This window comes from Cygnus atratus, chromosome 2 (genome assembly GCF_013377495.2).
Source record: "Cygnus atratus isolate AKBS03 ecotype Queensland, Australia chromosome 2, CAtr_DNAZoo_HiC_assembly, whole genome shotgun sequence".
NCBI lineage: Eukaryota > Metazoa > Chordata > Aves > Anseriformes > Anatidae > Cygnus > Cygnus atratus.
Genome location: NC_066363.1, coordinates 119,262,720 through 119,274,677, shown reverse-complemented (window position 1 = coordinate 119,274,677; position 11,958 = coordinate 119,262,720). Strand labels below are relative to the sequence as shown.

Sequence of the window (11,958 nt, the reverse complement as noted above, 5' to 3'; positions counted from 1 at the left end):
TAAAAGTTCAAGTCATTATGAAGCATCTTATTAACCTGTGAGGAGTCAGATCAAGTTCTGACACATGAATGTAGACTCATCTTTCAATTTACTGCTTGGTTTGTCATCCCAAATGCCCAATCCTAATCATGCAGATGAAACCTAGGATAGAAATAACATAGTACGATAGACAACTTGATGAAACAAACACTTGTTGGAAAATTTATTTACCCAGACTGATAATTGACACTACTGATAAATTGATACTATGTCCCATAAAAGTAATTGGTTGATAATTTTTACATCTCCTAAATTAATTTGTCTGCTGCCACAAAGAGCCTGAGATCAAGCTGAAAACTGCACCCTTGCTGCATGTTTTGGGCATCACTATCTAATGTCATCAGATGCAAGGATATTCATTCACCTTGGATTCTGCTATGCATTTTTATTAATGACATTACATTTGCGTCTGGATAAGTTTTAAGTGCTGTTTGAATAAAGATAACCATTGATTTAAGAGAGCTATCCTTGGTTTTTTAAATTTAGATAAAATTCTTTTAAACTGCACACCATGTCTTTCTCAATTCCATCTGACGGAATGAGTATAAGACAATAAATAAGTAAATAAATATCTCTCAAACATTGTTGCTATCGATGGCAGTGGCAAAATGCAAAACATTGCTGTGGACTTGAAGAGGTTAATGAATTCTTCTGTACTTCGATGTTTTCAGTTGTTCTTAATTTTCCCCATCCAAAAAATAATGGATGGTTTACTTCTCAAAGGTATTCAAGATAACATTCCAATTAATGTTGTAGAAAATTTTATGCACCACTTGTAAAACTTCATATTGTTTTGTACAACCATGTTTTGGATTTTATTTTGAGGGGAGAAGAACACAAACTATGAGTCAAGCTACTCTTTGGAATCATCCCCTAAAACAGATGTAGCACTGGAGTATTTTTTCTGAAAAAGTAAACAGTAAATCATAGCAAGAGAAAGTGCCCAAACACACACTTTATTTATGTCAGACTCTAAACTGTTTCCAAACGTTAAGATTTTTTATGGACAGTATTATGACAATAAAAAAATTGAGAGCTACGCCAGTAGATTACATAAACAATAATTTTTGTTTTGTCTGGTGTAACAGGAGTCTTAAAAAAAACAAACACCACTTTGTATCCATTATTTCATACCCAGATGTTTCCTGTACACCTGCAGTTGTCTCTAGTCCTGAATTCATGAGCTATAGTATTTTAGCAGCCTCTCATCGGTTGGTTTCAGAATTTTCTTGTCTGCCATGTTTACGATCCATCCTGGAGCAAGACCAAAAAATATCTGCCTGGGATCCTTGCGTGTGCTTAACATTTTGAAGAGCTCATCTTTAGTTATGTCTGGTAGGGAATAACCATATTTCTTGGCAAGTTCAAGCCTGGCTTCTTCAACCTTGGATGGATCTGCCAGATACCCCCGATTACTGGCATCTGTGTAGTAACGAACTAGATCTTCAGGTGGAAGCATCCGCTTTGGAATAGGCTGGCCACGCAGAAAAAACACTACTGGCTTAATTAAAATTTCTGTGTGCAGAGAAGAGACAAAATTAGATATGATGCTTTATAATCAACATTTAGAGACATTACACTTTTTCTTTGGATAAAATAAGTTATTGAACTCATTTATTAAAGAATATCAAGCAAAAAACAAATCTTAATATTCTTGTTCAGAATTAAATATTTACAAGTTACACTTACCCAAACAAACAACTCTAGTGACAACTGTCACTATAAAGATCAGTTAAAACAATCCAGATGAATCATTATTTCTAATGCATTTAGAATGCCTGCTTTGGAAAGATACAATAACTAAGCCAGAAGATGGCATCTTATTCCAAAGATGGACTTCCAGGTTAGAAGTGGCTATTTACACAGTCAACAAGTATAGAATTTCGGGTTTCTGTAAGTATTTTAAATGAAGAATCAACAGTATGTACACCTATTTAGACTGGATATAGGAAATAAATTCTTCACTCAGAAGGCAGTGAGGCACTGGCACAAGTTGCCCAGGGAAGCTGTGGATGCCCCATCCCTGGAAGTGCTCAAGGCCAGGCTGGATGGGGCTTTGGGCAACCTGGTCTGGTGGGAGGTGTCCCTGCCCATGGCAGGAGGTTGGAACTAGGTGCCTTTAAGGTCCCTTCCAACCCAAACTATTCTGTGATTCTTTTTAGACATTTGTGAGAATATTCTCTCCTCAAATTTTGCTACAGTCGGCAAGTTACTTTCCAGACCCTTTTAAATTCAATATTTAGATCATTTTCTGGATCAGAAAACAAACAAACTTGTATCAGTCCAGGGTAACATATTTTGCACACTGGAAAATATCTACTCCTCTTGTCCTCAGCTTCATTCACACATGAAATCTCCATTATGGCAAATAAAAAGTGCATGAATGAATATTAGGCAGGATGCAGCCTCAAGCAAAGTAAAGCCACATTCTTCAGTGAAAGTGTTCTCAAAACAATAGCCATTTTGACTGGAACGATTCTGACCTTCTCTAGGTTAGTTACTTCCTCACTTTAAGTGGAAAAGTATTTAAATAAAATATATCAACAACCAATTGTTATTTAAGTCCATTTTTTCCCCTGAATTTTCCTAGGGTTATTAAATGTGTGGAAAAGTTGAAATACAAAAATTCAAAGAAACAATCCTTTATTAGTTCCTCTATCTACAGAGCTACTTACATTTCTTTAACCGGTTGATTGGTAAGTAACTATTAACACTAGTAGGGCTGAACAGGTGAACAGTTAAAAAAAGCACATAGTGTTATATATAACATTTATATATGTTGCTGGATGTCTCAGAACAGAGAAAGTGGAGGATCATCCAGTAAGAACTATTTGGAGAGATTTGGATGACTTCATCTTCTCACAGATGGAAAAGAGTGGAAATCCTTACCCAAGCTCCTTGGATCGTAGAACGATGTTGTAATAACACCTCCATTTTTTTCTATGGTTGCAATTGCTAATTCAGATGCCCTTTGTACTTCAATGTTTACTTTTGCTGAAAAAATATCAGCACCCTGTAAGTTTCAAAACATATTAGAGTAACATTAAAATGACTATTTTAAGGCATACATTCAATCCTCTCTGCAAACTTACAAGAAACATTAAGTCCTGCAAAATATTATGATTTGTCTGTTTGGTGCACCAAGAACAGTAACCATATTGTTCTCAATCAGTTACTTTGGTTCAAGTAAAAAAAAGCCTACCTGTCCAAAATTTTCAGACATTTCTTTCAGTACATTCCAGTTTTCTGTTCTGAAACACTTTTTTGACCTCTTGCTACGTGTTCCTTAACTATTACCTTTGTATAGTCTCTCTGGTCTTGAAACACCATCCCATTATTTTGCTAACACACAGTGCCCTCTAGTGGATTTAATATCACAAAAAAAAATCCACAGAAAACTAACTTAGAAAAACAAACATGCTTCCAAAACAGAGGAAGGAGAAGGACAGTTGGACAGCCTGGTGTGGAAAAATTGAGAACTCAAGGCTTTACACTGCCTAAAACAATAAATCTATTTTGTATGCATACCTCCTCCACCAGCTGGATGCCATAATCTCGTTTGAGAGGTTGTACTGTTACACCTCTGGCATTAGTAAGCTGTGTTAAGTCAATTGGTTGTGTGGGGTCAACTCTACCCAGATCAATCAGGTACTGCAGCTTCTGAAGACTGAGTGGTTGATACTGACGTCTGAGGCTGGGGAGAGAAAAAAAGGAACAAAGATATTTATGAAACTTTAATAGAACTGGTCAATGATATACAGCACATACTCCGTTTTCTACCTAGTCCTAGAACTACCAAAAAAAATGCTTGAAACAGTCATCCATAAGCCAAAATCATATCTGCATTAAACTAAACTTAAAAGCCTCAGTTAGAGCTCAAGACTGCATTACACATTCAGTTCCCACCCCTAATATGACATAAATCCTTTTACTCCAGAATACCTCTCTATCTGCTGACTGTTTTAAGGAAGCAGCAAGACATGAAGAAATTGAAGCATCAGCATTTCTTGGTAAGTCAACAAGATTCTGAATAACTATCACTTTCAAAGTGAATCCATCTTGGTAGCCTCAGTGATGCATTTGAAAAATCTGACCAAAAAAATCCAACCAACCAAAAGACAACAAATGAATAAAAACAAGCAAAAAACACCCACAATTAAAAAAAAAAAAGTACCTCTGCCCTTCCACAGAAATTTAGTCAGAGTAGCAGCCAAGCCCAGTATATGCTCCTGCACCGCTTGCCTCTATCCAACAAGTTTTTTTTTTGTTTATTACCACTGCACCTGACATCTAACAAGTAGTAAATGGAATCTTCCTCAACATCCTCCAAGGGAGAGAAATATTAAGAACATCTACATTAATCCATATCCCCAAAGGAAAACGGAATATTTCGTCAGTAGCTATCACCTTCAGCAGCATTTTATGAAGTTCTAACTTCACTGCACAAACCAATCCTCTGGGTAGTCCTTCCTGGTTCTGCATACCAGTTATGGTGCTGCTCAGAACTTTCTCAAATGATCTATTTCACCACCACTACTGGAAATCTGTGTTAGTAGAAAAAGTGAAAAGCTTATCTCTGTTAATGGTATGCTAAGCAAAACGAAACAGAAAACAACCAAGCAGCAGAATTACCCGTCAGACAGTTCCTAACAGAGCAAGAGTTCAAAAAGCAGAGAAACACCACTGCAGACAGAAAAAAAAGAATGATGTGAAGATAAACAGGTAGAGACACTGTTCAGCATGTTCCTATCCTGCCACAATAGTCTCTCAATTGCACTTACAATGTTCACTAGAAAAACATTTACAGTAGCCTCATACTGGAATCTTGAAAACATTGAAAAATTATGAAGTGTTTTTTTTGTTGTTGTCGTTTCCCCGTGTGCCAGACATGGTTAAAAAGCAGCAAAACATTGTTCAGTTTTTTTCACTGCAGAGGCTTGGATTTGTGTTCTTTGTGAATAAACTTGTGACTGCTGTTAACATAATATCAGCATCTGTATTCTGCAGCACATCCTCTGTGTATCAAAAGCGCTTCTTGGTTACTCTTACAATAAATTAAGTAAAGAGGGAGAGTACTTGGAAATATACTTTAAAACACTTCAAAACTAACAAGACTTGCAGAGAAAACCTTTAATAATAGAGGACAGGTCTGTAAGTTACACTTCACGTATAAATTGAAACTACAAAAAATGTGCAGATATTTGCTGAAGTTTTATCAGCAAATGAAACATGAAACCAAACTGCAAGTTTAACAACTTCTGAATAAATACACATTAGTACTTTCATTCTTCAACTGTCTGCTAGATGTGGCGCGTTTTTGTAACTAGTACCTGTAGCAGAGCAGCACTGTATGGATATTTCGGAAACAAATAACAGATTTAAACAAAAAGGACAAAAAAACACAGAATTTTTATCTGTCAGTATAGCAAAGAAAATGAATAAAAACACTGACACACAGATCCACAGCTAAGAACAGCAACTAGAGAAAAGACATGTTAGGACAATCATTTTAAAAAGCTGGAAGATGGACAATGGCACAAGCAAGCACAATGTGAAAAGGGGACAGAAGTGACAGCCAAGGCAGAATGCCTGAGAACAATGGCGAAAGATGTCTTAATGGACTCATCCAACAGACTTGGTATTAAAGAGTTTGTTAAGATACTAGGTGGAACAGATGGGAAACAGACAGACAAAGACAGCAGCTTCGCATGGCTAAAATGTACAGTAATGAGGAGAAGCAGGTTTGTTTGGCTGGCAGCAGATCAGAGCTTTGAGTGAATAAAGCAGAGTGAAATAAAGACAGACTTCGGATTACACTTCCAAGCCTAACATCTTCACAGGAGTTCACTAACGGGGCCCGTTTCCAGTCAGTCCAATGGGCTATCTGCTGAGAAGAGAGGAATGGGAAAAACCAAGCATGTACGGAGGAATGGCCTCAGAGAAGAAATGTGCTCAGCTGTAGGGGCACGGGCACATGCAACATACGAAGAATTATGCAAAGAAAAAGGGCAAATAAGAGGTGTAAAACAACAAAAAATAAATTAATTCATTAAAATAAATTAAATCTCCCAAGAAATGAGAGATTGTGCTGACAGGCAAGCTAACGATCACAGAGGAATCTCTCATCTTCAGTGAGCCCTGTTTTGGCATATTAGACAGATTCTGGCTTCAGAACACTTAAACTCAGAAGTTAATCAGCCTGCTTAAATGTGAGGAAACTTACCTATGTCCCTCATTAAACCCATACTTTGGTATGGCCAAATAAAATGGAGTTTGGCCACCCTCAAAGCCTAATCGGGGACGATTTCCTCTTTGTCTTTCTCCTTTGTGACCTCTGCCACACTTTCTACCTCCATATCTTCCGCGGCCACGTCTTTTCTCCTTGAAAACAAACAACAGCGTAGTTAGTCAACGACTTTGTAAATAAGTACCTATAAAACAGAAAATTTCAGAGGTATAACCAACTTAAAATGCTGATTCTCAGAGGAAAAAAAAAAGAACTAGCTCTTTTCTAAGGGGAAAAATACTCAGAAAAGCAGCTGATGTCATTTTTGCACACAGCTCTAGGCAGGTATTGCAACAAAAGAAATACCAGTACTTAATCCTACCTCTTAATATCCTGCTCTCCCCAAGTTAGATAATTCCTCTGAATTAACCTTTGATATTTCCTCCTGTTTCATAAGAAAGCTGCTCAGTACTCAGAAATTTCTGAACACTAACAATGAAAAAAAATCACTTCAAGGGAACAGACTACACATGCTATACATATATATAGTTCTTTTCATGGACTCAGACTTTTTAGCAAGTCTGAAACCACTGGCTACAAATCAGAAGAGAGGATTATATTTCAAAACTTTATTACTGCTTAAATTAAGACCATGAAACTAAGCAATTAGTTTCCTGAGCACTTTAAATTAGAATTGCAGCCGTAAGTACAGCATTTCAGCAATCCTCTTGCACTCACCTCCTGTTTGTGCCAGGAAAAGCACTTACATAGCTAAACGGTGAACAGGATCAAAGACCTAAGCAAAGGTAAAACCTTTTCCCTCCCCCCGCAAATTCAGATCAGCTGCACCACTCGGTACAGCACAGGTATACCAGTAGCTGTAGCATTACAAGACAGGCAGTAAACAATGGTAGGAACGAGCACCTGGGAGTGCCAGGTATTAAATGCAGTGGTGCCAGCCCTCACTGACCTAGCTATTAAAAGCCTACCGTGTCAGACAGCTATAGTTCATGCACCGAGGATTTTGCAGCACTAAGGTTCACTTTGATTTCTTCATGCTGTGTTGGGAATAAGCCATAAGCTTCAGATTCCTCACTGCTGTGCTGAACGCAGTAAGGGATCTCTGCTCAGCTCCAAGAGGCACGACCATACCTGTGCACCATTTTGTAGGATCCATTTGGCCTCACAAAGCTTTCCCATTTGAGCTAATGTTGACTGGACTGCAAACACACGTGGAAGGAGCAGTGCCATATCGCTAAGTCTCGTATCTCCACAACGGAATACACACGCTTGCTATTTTCCATTGTGTTCCTCAACTTGAACCGGTAAAGCAACACATTTTAAATAGCATTTGTAATGCTTACAAGCTAACATTGACTGAGTCCCTGCTGGATCAAAAATAATTTAAAGAAGTCATTATTGAAGAGACTACAGGCAGTTTCTTCACATTCTATTTTCGTGTTCAACACTCAACCAAACCGTGGAAACCCCGTATCCTGCAGGTCTTGCTATGCAGTAACACTGCAGCACAGAATATTCAGTGAAATTGAGGTCTGAAAACCGTTCAGTGCATCACAGCACCTGATTATTTGCCTAACACCACAAAGACAAAGTTTGATGTTTTATGCTTTCTATTGTGCCTGCAAGTTTTCCAAAGTTACCGATCACCTACTGCACACTGTCATATTAATAAGAAGGCCAATGTGGACATAAATCAGAAAAAAAATGCATGAATACGCTTGAAACTCCTGATCTAAGATGCACAGCTTTACCTGTATTAATGCTAAGCAGCATAAAGGTCAAGTGAAGGACACTAGACCAGACTACTCCTGCCACCAAAGGAAGCTGTCCCATCCCTCGCCCACATGCTGCTGCTTTACATGCAGGATCCCTTGTGCCGTGTGCCCCTGCGTTGGACAGACCAGGGAGTTAAACTGGATGAAAACTAACTTTTGGCCTAATTAGTTTTCATCAGGTTTAGTTCCATGATCTGGCTCGCTGCGCTTGGAGGCAGAGGGAGGACACAACCTGCCCACACCGCTGTGTACGCAGTGGCTTCATTTAACACAAATACACAGGTGATTCGGGGTCAAAACTGGAGTGCAATTGGTATATTGACCAGACTGTCAGTGAAGTCAATCCAAACATCTGGGTTGTTTTGGCAACTTGTTTGTGAAGTAAAATGCTCTTAAATCCACTCACGTGAGCAGAATAATCACAGATTAAAGATGTCAGGTTCCATGAGAAAGAGAGGTGAGGTCACCTGTATGAGCTCTAACTGGAGGCCAATAGTTAGTGCTAACATAAGAATAAAATAATAATTTCCTACTTGAAATTGCAAGTTACTTGCTAAGGACCCAATGAGTATACAAAAAAATCTCTACTTTCAAGAGAGGATTTAAAGAAAAAAAAAAAAAGTTTTTTCCTAACCCCAGCAGCTATCTTGAAAAATAAAAACTCCTGAGAAAAAACACTGAAAGGAAAATATTAGCTCTACTTTCTTTAAACTCAAATTCAGAAAATCTCACAACTTCTGGATGCTAAACCTGAAAACGCTGTTTTGGGGCCTGAACTACTCTGAAAATCCTTAAGAATAACCACACCAGCTCTGTACAGGACCTCTCCTTCCTGTTCCTCTTGACCCTGGTGAAGTTGGGTCGAGCTAAGTCACTCAACAGGGGAACCCTGACAGCTGCAGCAGGAGAGAACATCTATTTTCTTGCCTTGTCATCTCTCTTTGCAGTTAAAAGTAAGCAAAGGAGTACTCAGCAGCTCTGGAAGCATTTCTAGACAACACTGTTGGTCCAATCCAACAGCCCCACATCCTTCTTGTGCTGGGGGCCCCAGACCTGGATGCAGCACTCCAGGTGGGGCCTCACAAGGGCAGAGCAGAGGGGGACAATCCCCTCCCTCACCCTGCTGGCCTCTCCTCTGTTGATGCAGCCCAGGATGCAGTTGGCCTTCTGGGCTGCAGGCACACACTGCTGGCTCATGTTGAGCTTCTCATCCACCAGAACTCCCAAGTCCTTCTCTGCAGGGCTGCTCTCAGTGAGTTCTTCTCCCAGTCTGTGCTCACGTCTGGGATTGCCCCAACTCAGGTGCAGCACCTTGCACTTGGACTTGTTGAACCTCATTAGGTTCACATGGGCCCACTTCTCCAGTCTGTCCAGGTCCTTTTGGATGTCTTCCCTTCCTTCTGTTGTATTGGCTGCACCACTCAGCTTAGTGTCATCTACAAACTTGCTGAGGGCACACTCAAGCCCACTGTCTGCGTCATTGATTAAGATATTAAAAAGCACTGGTCCCAGGACAGACCTCTCAAGAACACCAGTCATCACCGACCTCCACTTAGACATAGAGCTATTGACCACCACCCTCTGGGTGCAGCCTTCAAGCCAATTCCCTACCCACGGAACGGTCCACCCAGTGACTTTTGTTACAGTCTCCCACCCACAACAACGGCCCCCAGGTTTAGCTAAGGCCACCCATCGGCCAGCTGTCTACAGGGACAGCCCCACGCACGCTCCGAGGACACGGGACAACGCACAAAGCCGACACCCCCGCCCGCCCGCCGCAGGCGCTCACCTTCTTTTTGGAGCCGGGGCTGGGCCTCAGGTTGGCCAGGCTGACCCTGGGCAGCGACCGCAGCAGCTCCAGGGCCTTGCTCCCGCCGGGGCCGCTCATCCCGGCCCAAGGGCGGCAGCGCCGCTGCCGGGCAGGAGCTGCTTTATGGCAGCAGCCGCAAAGCGCGCCTCGCAGCACTGTCGCGCTTCCCCCCCTCCCAAGGCGGGAGCGCGCCCGGGAAAGCGCGGCCCCGACATGGCGGCGGGGGGAGGGTGTGAAAGGGAGGGGCTGGCTGCATTGTAAAGTGTGCGAGGGTCAGGGCGAGGTGCGTTGCTTCTCGTGGTGGTCTGCCAAACAGCTGTACGAAGTGGTGTGGGGAACCGTCCCAGTGTGTTTCAGCCACTAGGGCAGGGAAAATACATACTATTTTTTTGCTATAATAGCTAGTGTTTTGCCTTATAAAGCTTGCACTACCTCAGGCTACCTAGAAAACATTCACATGCAGACTCCTCTTTCCCTATAAAGAGATATCCAACTCACCAGGCTCTAAAGATTCACAGCCCAGATGTTTCCACTGATTCCTTTAGGATTGTAGGAGCGAAGTCCCCTGAACGCCCGCCCGCAGTCGGCAGGCTGCCCCGTGCCCCACAGGCCATTCTGCTGTTGTGCAGCTCTTGTATGCCCGGTCCGCACGGAGCTTTTGTTTCTGCAGCAGCCCTAACCGGGCTGTGAGTTCACTCCAGCTGTGCCGACTGAAAGCTTGCTCCAGTTATGAGCTGACTGCTGACCTTCTAGGCAGGAGGTGCACCAGCAGGCCGCCTCGTGACATTTACATTTACTAAATAAGAGACAGTGTAGTCAATGCTGGGTTGGAAAGGGAAGACAGAATTTTTTCACCCCCTCTACAGCAAGCATCAGGTTTATCATGCTTGATAAGCACCTGACATTGCATGAAGCTCCTAATCTTTTAGGAATCTTTTATGCAAGAACTACATTTTTGTAACATATTTGGATTGGGTACACCATAGAACCGTAGAATCATAGAACGGCTCAGGTTGGAAGGGACCTTAAAGATCACCTAGTGCCACCTCCCTGCCATGGGCAGGGATGCCACCCCCTAGATCAGGTCAACACCTCCAGGGATGGGGCATCCACAGCTTCTCTGGGCAACCTGTGCCAGTGCCTCACCACCCTCTGAGTGAAGAATTTCCTCGAAAGCTCTAATCTAAATCTCCCCTCTTTTAGTGTAAAACCATTCCCCCTTATCCTATCATTATCTGACATGATGAGCAAAAAGTCGCTCTCCATCTTTTTTATAAGTCCCCTTCAAGCACTGAAAGGCCGCAACGAGGTCACCCCGGAGCCTTCTCTTCTCAGCCCCAGCCCCAGCTCTCTCAGCCTTTCTCCATAGGAGAGGTGCTCCAGCCCTCTGAGCATCTTTGTGGCCCTCCTCTGGACCAGCTCTAACAGCCCCACATCCTTCTTGTGCTGGGGGCCCCAGACCTGGATGCAGCACTCCAAGTGGGGCCTCACAAGGGCAGAGCAGAGGGGGACAATCACCTCCCTCACCCTGCTGGCCTCTCCTCTGTTGATGCAGCCCAGGACGCAGTTGGCCTTCTGGGCTGCAAGCACACACTGCTGGCTCATGTCTAGCTTCTCATCCACCAGAACCCCCAAGTCCTTCTCTGCAGGGCTGCTCTCAGTGAGTTCTTCTCCCAGTCTCTGCTCGTCTCAACCCAGGTGCAGCACCCTGTACTATGACTTGTTAAATCTCATTACACATGGTCCTGCTTTTCTAGCTTGTCCAGGTCCCTTTGGATGTTTTCCTTTCATTCTATTGTATTGACTGCACCACTCAGCTTGGTATCATCTGCAAACTTGCTGAGGGTGCACTTGATCCCACTGTCTATGTCACTGATAGAGATATTAAACAGTACTGCTCACAAGGCATGAGGCAAGAACACACACAATAAAGTGCAGAGATAAAACACTAAAAAGCCTCACGTTAAAATAATTCAATTTTGGCAATAACAGGACCTCTTGGCATCAGTACTGTATATCAAAGCAATGTAATAGTCATGTAAAAAGAGGTCGTGTTTAAAGTTACACAGTTGGTGCAAAGACTTCTC

At 42.1% G+C, this 11,958-nt stretch overlaps 1 protein-coding gene across 1 annotated transcript; it reads right to left on the bottom strand.

Moving 5' to 3' along the window:
* Positions 1–979: 979 nt before the first annotated feature.
* On the bottom strand, positions 980–10,039 carry MRPL15 (mitochondrial ribosomal protein L15). Its single transcript, XM_035553278.2, has 5 exons — positions 9,851–10,039; positions 6,263–6,420; positions 3,568–3,733; positions 2,929–3,052; positions 980–1,554 (listed from the first exon to the last, which is right to left on the bottom strand). Exons 1-5 carry the CDS (start codon positions 9,947–9,949, stop codon positions 1,217–1,219), a joined length of 885 nt encoding a protein of 294 aa, XP_035409171.1. The 5' UTR covers positions 9,950–10,039; the 3' UTR covers positions 980–1,216.
* Between the last annotated feature and the right edge of the window lie 1,919 nt (positions 10,040–11,958).